This window comes from Lepisosteus oculatus, chromosome 25 (assembly GCF_040954835.1).
Source record: "Lepisosteus oculatus isolate fLepOcu1 chromosome 25, fLepOcu1.hap2, whole genome shotgun sequence".
Lineage (NCBI taxonomy): Eukaryota > Metazoa > Chordata > Actinopteri > Semionotiformes > Lepisosteidae > Lepisosteus > Lepisosteus oculatus.
The window spans coordinates 6,732,881-6,746,536 of record NC_090720.1 but is presented as its reverse complement, the minus strand read 5'-3'; the positions used below and the strand labels follow the sequence as shown (position 1 = coordinate 6,746,536).

Here is a 13,656-nt window from a genome sequence, read left to right as displayed (position 1 = left end):
CTTTCGCGTGTCAACTACTGCACTCACTGGCAATGATCTAAAAGCCATGGAGCACGAGGCAGTGTTTCTGGCACAAATTGCTGTGAGCTTTTCAGAAGGCGGATAAAACAAATTCTGCTGATGTCACATTACTGGGGACAACTGAAGCTTCTTTTGTTCGTTTTGACCTTAGAGAATCAGTATGACTAGGTTTTACCCTATAGTGAAAGGATCTTTAACAAAGTAGAACTAGACATGATAGAGGTCCAAGTCTGTGGTGTTTAGCCAGAGACTCTGGTTAGATCTAGACAGATCTCTGGCACAGCATGAGTAGGATGTCCTCTTTTGACAGGTGGCCATTAGTAAAGAATTGCAGAAGTCCCTCTGGTATAATCCAGACATGTGGGCAAAAGTTACACACTTTGCAAATTCAAGATGTGATCAGAAAGTCAATGCACCATGGACAAAGTCTTCCAAGGTCAATCATAGAACATGAATCCAAATTAGAACCAAAATGTTCTCAAACAATCCCCGTGAAAAGACATTCTTTGTCAGGAAATGGCTATAATCACTCGCGGCAGAAAGACTGATGCAAAGCTGATTTACATAAGACAAAGCAAAGTACGCCAATAAGTGAACTAATGTTATCATCAATCTTTACAATGTTCACTTTTATCTCTGGTGATTGTTTACTTAGGTCTAATTACTGTAAGCGTTATAATTGGGTAATTATATGGAACAGAAGAGAGTGGACTCTTGTAATCAGCAAACAGCCTAACTCTCCTTCAGTGTGAAGCAAATGCAGGGATTCTAGCAGCAAGCAGGTTGAAAAAAAAGAAAAAAATCACGATCTGTGGGAGAGTTTTCATGAAGGCAGGCAATAAAAGAAGCTGCAATTTGCTCATTCTACTCATTCAGCATTATAACCCAGGTAAGCAAATAGGGTATTTTGAGCAATGCAGCCCTACTGGCAGCAAATAAAAGAAACATATGGCAAGTATATGAAAAAAAACAAAGCGAAATGTTCATTTCAACAGTGGCAGAGTAATCTAGCAATGAACAAGAGCTGAAAGAACAAAAGAAGGAAAATGAATGAATGATCAGGTCTTTAAAATTGTGATTTTGTATTTCTTCCCAAATTTTACTTGCAAGATGTTTTTAAAGGTCAAGAATTTGTCACTTATCAATCAACATATGATAACTATCCTGTTTTTTAATAAAGCATTTTATGGATTTTATTTTTGTTGTTCTTCCAAAACAGGAAAGGGCAGGTGAATGGGAGCAGTAGTAAATCAATAAATCACTGCCATAAAATGCCTTTAAAGATAGGTGGTCAATACTTGGATTGAGGGTACCATGTACCTTCTATGATGAATGTTCTTGACTTTGAAGTGTTAAATGGGTCTCCTGGTGACAAAAAAAGATTTAGAAAAAAAGACCATAGTTTATAGCTTTAACTGGAATGGCATCTCAGGGAATGGCATCTAGCTGTACAGTACCAGTCCCACTGCAGAGCAGCACCAGCTTGCCCAGGCTCTACCCAGATCTCACAGACGCTTCAGCCCAGTCTCTCAACACTCAAATGGCTCACATGCACATCATGACATGTGCAACAGGCGTGCATCAGGGGACAGGTGCTTTTAAACAAAGAAAACCCTGAATTCTAGGTGTAAGAATCTAATACTCGAAAAACAAATCAGGGAAGCTATATGCATTGATCAACATACAGTACTTGTACAAAATCTTAAAGCCATGCACAACTCATATTTTAAGTGCAATTTGTATTGTTCGTGATTCCAACAGAAATAAAACAATCCGCAGCACGCTTACAGTATGTATAGTATATGTATGTACACATACTGAAATAAAAGGAAAACCTGGAACATACAGAACACAAAAGAAGCACCGCTGACTTTTGTGTATGGCCTTAAGTAAGCTTTATAAGTTTATAAAAGTGCAGCTTTTTTTCACTTTCACATTGGCAAGCCCAGGCGTGCATTGTCCCCAGTATAAACTGGACTGGATCAGACTGCTCTGCAATAGGACTCATCACTCCATCCCTACTTGCCTTTGGTTAAAGAATCCACTCACTGTTAATGTCGAGGCCGAAGTGAATTCTGAAACTGCAGGTAAAATTCTGGAACCAGGCCGAATGCACAGCAAGGAACTAGAAATCACGGCATACAATAGTCCAGGAATGTTACACTTTAATCGAAGCAGACCTCATTACCATTGTTTGCCGAGTATGATTATAACCCAGCCAGCTTTAACATTTCATTACCTAGAATCGACAAACACCTGCCATGTTGTCACATAATAGCCTTAAAAGATTTTACAAGAGCGTATCTATATCTAAGTGTGGATTTAAAACAAAGGTTTTAATTGACTTGACCCTAAACATGATAAAAGCCTTCAAGTGTCTTAAAACTTTATTCTAACATCTTTGTTTAGTGATTGCCAGTAATTTCCCCAGAGCAGCCAAGGAAGAATCACATTTTAAGGGAAGATACAGCCATATTGTCAATGAAATGAACCTCTTTACCTACTATGGCTTCAGTATGAATATAAACTTGAACCACTGTATTCCTGAATTTTTTATGTTTTATTCACTTTGTTGAATAAAAAGTAAAGTAATCTGATCTTAAGGCATGTTTCTTAAAAACAGTCCACAAATTTTTAAAGCAAAAACATTTAACTTATCATTCCTATTATTTTTAATTATAATTGCTGTTTTTGCATGGAGAGGGGAGAAAGTCTATCACAGGTGATGTTAACCTGTGGGATTCTGAACTGCTTATCGTGAGGTAAGCATGTTTATTTTAGTCCACCACAACTTTCCGCACAATTCAGCTTAACATTCAAGAAGCTAGCGTACAATTTAAGTATTAAATGTGTACAATTTAAAAAAGTAATAAATTCACAATTTCAATATTGTACTATCAGTTCAACTTATACAAGTTACAAGGAAGGATAATCAATGCATTTTCGAATACTGACTACAGCGCTTCTGAAAACCTGTGGTTGAAAGCTACTTGGGACAATGGAATGGGGTGGTAGTGATCTGCTGTATGACCCTGTCCAGCAATTTATTGCCCAAGAAAGATCCCAACATGCGGAGATGCAGAGCAGTGTGGGTGTTATCTCAGCCAAAGCGTGGAGCAGCCTCTTGAACATAGCTGCAAATCCAGCAAAGTCAGCTGAGATGACTCATTTTCAGGTCTGTCACTAAAGAGAGGTAGAGGGAGAAAATACGGTATTAGCAAGCCTACCTTCCATGGGTGTGTTGGGGTCCGGTCTGTTAGCAAACACCACATCCACATACTCTAACTGCAGTCGCTCCAGTGAAGCCTTAAGACCTGCAAAAAGAGACAAAACCTTGTTTAGAAAAGTCTCTTTAAATTTGGATTTGGCAGTTTTGGATTTTATCTTTTAAATGATACTGCAGGACTGTGGACCTGGAAATGTTTTGTTTAATAAAATAAAAACATTTTATTGACCAGGGCTCCCCTCTAAAAAATCCTTGAAGTGCAGCCACTTACGAAGGCTTTTTAAACTGGAATGTGAAATATTTTCTGTTGGATCGGGAGGCTGTTTAGTCTGGATACAAAGCTATGCTTTTCCAACTTAGGCTTCTTATGACCCATGATAGAGAGCCCTCTTCACAGTCACAAGTGTGTTTATAGAATTCATTTAAATTAAGGACTGGAAGAGATGAAAGATCCTGGGATGAAGCTCCACTTCAATAACAATAACACGTACATCAGAGTTTGCACTCAGCATGTACAAAAACAACCTTCTGATCACCCTTGTGTTTCAAAACAAGACTACATTCATCTTATTAGGAGGACATTGCAACACATGAGGTTTTAAACCAAAGTACAAAGCCTACCTTCAATTATATGCTTTCTGGATAACCCTCTTTCAGTCTCTGCTCTGAAAAACAGAATAAAAACAAACACTCATACACTGCAGAGCTATTACCACAAATAATGGAACAGTATGCCTTTTCCACAGAGCTTTTGATGACTTTGTTCTACAATGCACATTGTGACAGAAACTTGCAACGTGTGTTGTATTAAGTCTGGATATTAAGCACTTACAGTATGTATTACTTGCAACATAAAGTAAAAGCCTTTACCTCTCCCAGTCAGGAACCATGATTGACTTTGAGCACTTGGCTGACATACTGTAACAACTGAAAGTCTTCTGAAACACCAATTCATAAAGAGATTGTGATAACTATCATCACAAATACCTGAAAATCAGACGCTTTACACAAGACAAACCTGTCAGTGAAAGGGTACAGACAGTGATTTCTGCAATGGTAGGTTGACTTTTTGTATTCCAAATCCATTGTGTATTGGACTCTGTCTGTAATTAATAATTACTTAATCACACGGTGGGGGGGAGGGGCATGGACTTGTAAATACATACATGTATAAAGAGATAATGCAATTATTTTTGACCCACTGTCTCTGTTATTAACTATTAACTTTGCAAAGACTTCGTGTGGTGAGATCTGCAATGCAAATGACAGCGGATTCACAGAGGGGGAACTTAACCTGGTTAAGCACAGGTAATTATGAAGCCTCTGAAGCCCAACTCCTCAGCGTGCTTCTTCATTAATTGCCTTGCATGAGCGGGACTCTCCCCCTCTGCTTCGAACACATTCAAATGCAAGATATTCTTAGCCCTCAATCAGCCACTGCTGCTCCCCGCTGTTCATTTAGCTTATTAAAGTGCTGCACTGCGGAGTCACACCACAGGCTCTGCTCGAGCTCTGACCCACACGTGCCACAGGGAGCCGGGCCCCCTCACCAGGACAGAAATTTCCACCTACTTTCCGCCCCAAAAGATCTTGGTGGTGATGACCAAACTGGAACGTCTAGAAGAGAGAAATAAACAATTCATGTTGATAACAATTGGGAGAAAGGGGAGTTGTAATTTAAATCATATTTAAACTGACATGAAAAGTTTGAGACACACTGATTTATAGGTGCAATTCAGGTTAGCTCCAGCAGATTACCAGTATTAAAATATATGCCTTTACATTGTGATAACTGAATATAATCACTTATTGTACAGTTCTTTAATTAAAATATGTGCAATAGCCTATCAGATGTTGATTAACAAATCCTGAATAATATAATGATTCAGAATAGAACACCTAACCCTAGATTTTTGTTCCTGTTACTTGTGGATTTATAAATAGCAACCTTTATTTCAGACACCCCCAACCCAAATTCTTCACTGCCACAACAAGATAATAAGATCACAAGAAGTATTCCTTTAAAAAGCCATGCCTATAAAATGACCAAGGTCTTATGACCACAAGGAAGTCATAGTTCACTCATACTCACATACTGAACTCTGTAACTCTACAGACAAGTCACAAACAGACTGGTTGCAGGTCAGGCAACACCAACCACTCGCCTTTCAGCACACAAACACAAACTGTACATTATCCATAATATGAGGAACTGTAAGACACACACATTGTAGCCCAAGTGTCCCAAAACGGCAGATCCTACATTAACATGAACAAGAACAAAGTATAGACAGAAAATAAAAAGACGTGAAAAGCAAATACTTTCAAATTAAAGCATGTTTGCAGCCAAACTCCTTTTGTTTCTACGGTGTGTCCCTGTACGTAAAGAGCTAGAGCACTGCCTTCAACATCACCCCAATGCCCCATGTAAAAACTATATACTCACGTTATTATTAGTAATAACCGTACTTAGAAGTTGCATTCAAGCTAACTTACAATCAAAAAGTATATGTACTTTTCACAGCCAGCCCACTCAGATATGAAAGTAATGGAAAGCTCATGATAAATAACTAATTTGCGCCATCAATCCTCTCACACTAAGGATTTTGGAAGACAGGTGACACTATGATAGGGTGGTGCAGCCGCAGAAGGTGAGGCTTACCAAACCCACTCCATGAATTATTCACCTTATCCCCCCTTCACAGCAGCGTGCTAGAAAGAGGGACACAGTAGTGGAATTGTTCCCTTTATTAATTTATAATGACTGGCTTTCTCATCACACCACAACAGCCAGGTTTCTTGATCTAGAAGAGGGCTCATTGTTTAGAGGGAATAAGAAAATCTTAACAGCACCTTACCTCCAGCCTTTCTTCTTTATAATATTCCCAAGCACCACCTCTGCCCTGGAATAAAGAAACAAGTCTTAAAAGTCTTAAAAATATCTTAAAATAATGCAAATGCTGAAGCCTAAATATATCATTAAAAAGGTAATGCTGCTCTCCTGTATGGTCTCTTAATCAGGAGATTCAACCATGAATACTTGATTTTATTGGTCAGAAGGGGCAGTAATGGAAGCAAATTAGCAAGGATTACTTATAAACATCACATTTTAAGGGAAAAGCAAAGAACAGATACTTCAGCTTTGTACTGTATTTACAACAACTGTTTTTATTAGGTGCCACCTTACCTTACAAACAGGTACTGTACAACAGAATGCTGCTGAAGTCATTCAGAATTACATGTTTGTAATTTTCTGCCTGTGCAACCAGTCAGCACATGTTGTTGTACAGTTTTACTTCCCACATAAAAAAAATATTTAAAAAAAGACTGTAGGAGAAGATAACTACATCCCATTACCCAGCCAGTTTTACAGTGCAATGACATAACCATTCTTTGCATATGTACATCAGAGATCAAAGATTAAGCTTCATATATATATGTATGTATGTAATCTGCAGCAGCAGCCATGACTAAATCCCTTTTTTCAGTTTATGGGGGCTAACTATATGCATTAATTAAGAAGATCTCTTAGACTGTATGAACAGAGTATTTAACTCTGTGAATAAGTAAAACTCTGTGCAGTTTTTAATGGCAGATGCCACATGTATGCCTTCAGGACTGATGTTTTCTTCGCGACTGAGTTTCCCCTACTCCCATTAGAAGAGACAGTGTCACGGATGCTTTAACAAAACCATTTAAAACATAGGCAGGAAAAAAACAGCAAAAGAAAAAGAATTGCACTGTCTTTGCACAGTTAATGTAATATGTTACGCTTTAATCAAATGGGGGCAAAGAGAGCAAAGTGCTAAAATTCACAAAATGCGACATCAAAAAATTAAAATGGATTTTGCTCCATTTCTGCAGACTGTTCCCCAGTAAAGTAATGCTTACTAGTCCATTAAGTAGAATGTTATCCTGTTCACAAAAAGAAACATAGCCTATAAGAATTAATTCTAACATAATGGCAGATATTCATATGGGGATTCTGTGGTTGTCCATGTTTTTGCTGTATTTTATTTTATGCTGACAAGACAAATACAACCTATCTCAGTGAACAGTTTAAAAGGGACTGCGGTTAGCCTATACAGTACATCACACAACAATAAAGCGTAACAATAGCAGGTTGCTGATCTATGCTGAAATGTTATGATACAACTCCTTCCCCAGGATCTGCGCCTGTGGCTGGAAGGTTGCCGGTTCAAATCCTGTGGCCGGTAGAGGAATCCTACTCTGTTGGGCCCCTGAGCAAGGCCCTTAACCCCAACTGCACCAGGGGCGCTGTACAATGGCTGACCCTGTGCTCTGACCCCAAGCTTCTCTCTCCCTGCCTGTGTCCCTGCGTGTCTCATGGAGAGCAAGCTGGGGTATGTGCAAAGTTGAATTCCTAATGCAATAAATTGTATATGGCTAATAAAGTGATCTCTATCTTATCTTATCTCAGATAACTCACTGCAGAGTATTGCAGCAAAAAGAAAAGCAGGTGCAGCTCCTGCTCTTTGTCATTTTGTAGTCCTGTTTAAGTTTTGCTACCAAAATCTAGATAGTTTAAGGTTTATTAATTATTAACCATGTCTAAAAGGCACAAAAAACTGCAAAAAAAGGAGTGCAGGAACTTCCCTATGAATTCTGTTTAGATTTTGCACGCTTCTGCATTCATACACAAAATCAATATTTCAAGATCTCCCGCTCCCTTCTCTCACCCCCCCCCTTCCTGCCCCCCAGGGCATCAGCACTCTTTAATGAGAGCTGAGCTGCATGAAAGTGACCCCTATCAATTCCTGTGGATGTTGCAAATATAAGTACTCCATGGAAAAAATGCTGTGAAGTACAATAAAGAATGTGAAATCATGTTAAACACATGGTACAGTGTGATGCACACTGCAGAAATTACAGCACTGTATAATAAACAAGTTAATACCAGTGGAAAACTGGAAGAACACCACATAAAATTTACCACACAATTACTTAATCAAACGTTTCCCTAGACCTTTTCAGCTTTATGGCAATCTATCTAATCCTGCTGGGATTGCAGCAGACTGCTTTGGTCTGACTATTTTAGCTGCTTTTGTCCATCTTAAAAAATAACAGTCTCACATGAGAAACACTTCACCATTTTGTTTTTAACTCCTCCCTAATACTCATTTTCTTTACCAACTTATTTGTCATTAATCGAACGTGTCATGTGAGGCCTGTATTCCCACAGACACGTGTGAAAGGGCCTTCTCTACACCCCAAGCCCATGGCAAGGACGCATGTGCGTGTGTAAGCACTCTGGTTCTGTAGCAGGCAGCTCTTATTTTAGCAGACACAGTGAAACACAACATACAGTACTCAGAACATTAGCTACCCTGCAACACCAGCAGAAAGCACAGAAGTGCTTAGGTCAAGAATTTTTTTCTGTTTGCCAGACACTTTACATTTCTGACAGATTGCTATTTTGTGTGTACATTTCAGATGACAGAGCTTTATTAGGGCTAGTTTTCTGACTCAGAGGAAAAAATGACCTGTCTTAACCCTTTCTGCTGGAATAAGAACAAGAAGCTGCAGTGGAACCACCCTAACTCATACGTATACTGTAGTTTCTGATGCATTTAATTTGAATATTGGTGAAAAAATAGAGCTTAATGAAGACACTAAAATACTCATTTTAATGATAATACTAAAACCTGTAATTACTTTGCACAGTAAAATACAGATAATAATTGAATTCATGTTTTTATTGGAGAGGTAAACTCAAGAGGTGCACGATTTCTTTTGTTAGAAAAGTATCTGGACTGCATAGTTGGTGTTGGAGAATAATTCAGGCAAAGACAACCACACTTATTACTGGAACTACACCTCTGTAAGCTGACCAACCTGCAATTGGGAATTCACTGCATACAGTTCTTCTTTCTGAGTACATTCGGTAGCAAACGTCCTAAGTAGCAAACAGGTTTACATTTTTGTCCTCAGTTAATGCTCGCAGAATACAGTAAGGAAAACCGGCAACTGTTAACTTATTCCTATTAAAATAACTATCAAACTATCAGACTAGACTATCAAACAAGACTCCCCTTACTCACAGTATGTAGAGTAACCTGGTCCCAACATACTACATTAAGTTGTGGCTGCAAAATACGCAGTAATGACAGAGTGTGATACAGCCAACTGTATGTACTGCACACATAAATAAAACATAGAAAGATGAAATACTTCACATTGTGGGACCAAGTGCACCTGTACGATAGCCACATTTTGCATATCACAGCTCTGTAGCCTACAGAGCAATAACTTTGATCTGCTGCTGTGAATGACCAGCCAGGAGACTTACCATATGAATAATTTTTGCACCTATTATAAAACCTTCCAATTGATTTTTTTTTTGTGCCAGCTCTTCCAAATTCAAATGCCTGAAGCCAAACAGTAAAAAAATGCATTAAAAGTGTTATGAAACCACAGCATGATACATGGTACAGTATCTGCTCTCACATTGACATCATATAACAATACCTTAAACCATCAGCTCAGCACTATTCCTGGGTAAAAGCACATTCTGTAACTGGGGTTTTTTATTTTACTTTTGCAGCAATAAAATACTTTCTTGTAGAATACTTAAAGAAAGAGGTAATTGTTCATTACTTCTTATTTTCCAGCTGGATTATTTTCCAGCTTCCTAGGTATTGACATTAAACCGAGGTCCTGCTCCAGTCAATATTCACTAATGATAAAAGAGTCCTGGCAGAGAGACTACAGTTCTGAGAAAGATATCATCTTGCATTCAAACAGCATACTGTCAAACCGACACATCTAAGAAGTTAAGGGTTGGAGATTTAGTAAAGGAAATAAAACTACTAAAAAAGAATGAATTGCTCTTTTCTTAAAGCAACATCGGCAGCACTATTTCTGTTCAACGTGAAGAATATACAACTTGAATGGATGTTCCTGTGCCTTTTGAAAACATCACATCACATCTTGGAGTGAGTTCCACTTACACTCCAGCAGTGAGGATTAATTCTAAAAGCTGCATGTTGCAGTGATTATCTTACTTAACACAAAATCCACTGGATTCCTGGTGCCAACAGTTTTGTCACAGTTCTTTGCTGCTATTCACAACGATAAGCCCTAGTTTGCTATAAACAAAAAAATATTATTTTAAGAACACACCTTAGAAATATAATCAATCATAATTTAAAGTTCCAGATATTTGTGTGCATTAGCTTACATAGGGTATAGTAGGTTATCAAGGTATCACAGATCTCTGTGTGTTTTACAAGTGCTGTAAGCATTTTTATTAAATTTGTAACAGAGCTAATACAAATCAATAAAATCTTCACCTTAATGTTAGCAAAAACAGATCTTAACAGTTCTTCAATCCCATCTAACAGTTCCATTATCAAATGGATTATGTGTTTTTGATGATTACTTAGTGATACGCACAGTCAGCATGAGGACAGATTGTGAAACACAATTACTCCATAGCGTAGCTGCCTGTGGCATAATGGTATCTGTTTCACTGTATACAGGGCATGTCTCAAGCCAGGATCTCATCATCATGCTCCTGTGAAGCAGTCTAAAATGGTCCCATCTCTTAGAAATCAAATGATTTATTTCTACAAGTACAGAATCATCTTTAAGATGTTGTATATGTAGTGGGAGCTTAGACTGCTAAAATAATATGGTGTGGATGCAGATGACTGGAATTTCCTGGTGCACATGCTGCTGAATCAGGACACAACACTTAACTCTATGTAAGGCCATGGAAGAGACCTATATACTGTACCTCCAAAGTAAGTGCAGCTTAACAAGCTCTTTTTGAGGCAGATGGTCAGGTTTGAGTTAATCTCTGTTTTGCTGGTTCAGAGTGCCCTGCTGAGGGTCTACAGGTAAGGGCAGCATCTTGATACACAGACACCTCGTGTTTATATACATCTAAAACTACAGTATTCCACAATGAACCTAGGCTGGCTACATTTTTTACATGATAGTGAAGGTGCAATATGTCTCTAACATTGAAAAGGAAAAGACACCTAGAGTGGATCATACCATAAAGGCCCCCATACCCTTTGTGAAATATTAATTTACCTTTTGGTGAACCACAGGAAAGTTTTATATACTTACTATACTTGGAAACATTTAAGATTAACAAGTGAGTATTGGATCCGTAGCATTTGTTGCCTCTCATTAGATAAAAGTGGCCTCTTTTCAATTTCTCAGTCTGTTTATTTTAGTGTAGGCCCGTTGAGTATGATTTATTTTATTAGATCTGCTGTTGAGCCCAAGAGCAGAATAAACGTTTACAAGCATGCAGACTCTTCACAAATCTAATTAAATACAGAGAGAAACTAAAATCCCCCAGCTTCTTGTTACTCACTTCCCTGCTGCATAGACCTCAGCTGTGTCAAAGAGATTGATCCCATTTTCATACGCCAGGGTCATCAACTGCTCTGCCATCTGGAAGCAGGAGAAACAAGGAGGGAGAGAGGTGGACAGCAAGACAGACAGGGAAAGACAAAGAGATGAAGATGAGGCTCAGTCATGTGTAGATTACAGAGCTGTAGGGAAATGCTGCTGAAGCTGAATACCAAAATCACAGACTGTTGTTTTCACACATTTCACAGGTATGGTTACTTAAATTTTAAATGTCATGACTCTGAATCTCACCGTGGCACAACGGCAAAATGTTGCCTTAATGTACAGTATTTGCACTGCTATCAACAATGCGCAGCAAATACAGTGCAACAGAGAAGGTTAAAGGGTCACATTTATTTAAATATATATTGTATAAACAAAACAAATCCCTTCTTAAAAATATAACCAGAACCCATTTTTTATACATGTAATTCACCACCTGTTTTCCATTGTATACCCTCTGGCATTGACAGTTAATTAATACTGAAATTGGTTTTCATGGCAGGTTATTGCTACAAACACCGTGCTGTAAGGACAGAATGAGGACAGGTGTATGTCTGTGTGAATCCATTTTGCTGAAAGAATGCAGGTGCCTCGCAGGTCCCAGAAGTTGCCGTTTCACTGTGAGGGAAACCCTGGCAGACACAACCATGTCTAGCCTTGCGGTGCTCGACCCACTCTGCACTGCTGGATGGGAAATCCTGTTCATAATCTGGAGAACAGGGCTCACTGTGTGCTCTGAGCAATCACCCTTACTTGGACTAAAACAAACACCACTGTGCAGGACATAAAAATGTAAAAATGGTTACAAACAAAAAGAGACCAATAGGCCCATCTTGATCCCTAGGTGATCGATCCAAGGATCCTCAACCTGCAGCTTTTTAAATTAAGCCAGGATATCAGCTTCAACAATATACAGTAGTTGGGTAGCTTGTTTCATACTCTGATAGCCAAATTTAAATCCAACCATACATTTTCTATCTGCTTTATCCACTACAGGGTTGTGACAGCCTATCCCAGCAAGCAATGGGCGCGAGGTGGGAATACACCCAGGACAGGAAGCCTGTCCATCGCTGGGCGCACACAGTCACAGATTCACTCATACCAGGGCCAATTTTCCCAGAAGCCATTTACCATTATGGTTGGAAACCTGAGCATCAGGAGGAAACACACATGAACACAGGGAGAACATACCAACTTTATGCAGATACCGGCCTGGTAATTGAATCCAGAGCTCAGCCCTGCAAAGCAGCAACACTAATCACCACGCCACTGTGATGCCCCCCTTTTAAATCTCCTACGTAAAAAAATATTTTTGTGGCTGGAAAATCTTCATTAGAAAAGTTAAAGACTGTATTTTGAAAGGATGGGTGAACAGTCCATTGCTGCCGAACTGAGGGATGAATGGAGGTCCCTTTGATAAGCCTCTCTGCACCCAGCTCTTAATACTGACAGGCAACACTGAACTAGCTTTTCAGACAAGGGAACCTGCTATGCATCAAATGATAAAATACTGGATAGTGCAGACAAAGGGTTGTCAGCACTATTACACTATGAAAGACTATATTTCACTAAACAGACTGGGTTTAATGGTCAATGCTAAGTCATCTTTTACTGTCATGATATTGGAACATCCCAGGTTATCATGACAGACTTACTGTAATTGTGAGAGGATAAATGATGCTTACTACCTTCTTACTGATTTGTAAACTCAACAGGCCAACAGCAGAAGAAAGGTTTAATCTGAGTGTATACTCTGCACAAGCCCTTATTTGATAAACACAAAGCTATAAGGTAACATCAATAATTTAAAGGTTTTTTTTTACTTTAGTTTATTTGGAACTGCTAAAGCATCCAGCAGATTAAGATTATCGCAACAACTCTGCCTTCAGATGGGTTAGGCGAATGATCAGCTTGTGCATCAGCTCATTGGAGCCGGATAGAAAGGCTACTCAGAGTGCTTCGAAGCCAGGAAAACTTATTTTGCACAGTGTAGAGGAAAAAATCTGACTGCTCACTTT

General features: G+C 38.8%; 1 protein-coding gene across 9 annotated transcripts in view; it reads right to left on the bottom strand.

The window, feature by feature from the left end:
- Positions 1-13,656, bottom strand: part of kcnab2a (potassium voltage-gated channel subfamily A regulatory beta subunit 2a) — a 153,098-nt gene that overhangs the window by 32,305 nt on the left and 107,137 nt on the right. For 8 of the 9 annotated variants that reach the window (XR_011183669.1, XR_011183670.1, XM_069184009.1 and 5 more), the window contains 5 exons: positions 11,598-11,677; positions 6,106-6,150; positions 4,820-4,864; positions 3,869-3,912; positions 3,249-3,335 (listed from right to left, as the gene is read on the bottom strand). Coding sequence is in view for 7 of the 9 variants with exons in the window: in XM_069184009.1 (XP_069040110.1) it covers positions 3,249-3,335; positions 3,869-3,912; positions 4,820-4,864; positions 6,106-6,150; positions 11,598-11,677 (301 nt within the window). In the remaining 2 variants the exon portion in view is untranslated. Of the gene's footprint in view, positions 1-1,341; positions 1,387-3,248; positions 3,336-3,868; positions 3,913-4,819; positions 4,865-6,105; positions 6,151-11,597; positions 11,678-13,656 lie in introns of all 9 variants that reach the window. The other variant, XM_069184013.1, reaches the window with a different exon arrangement.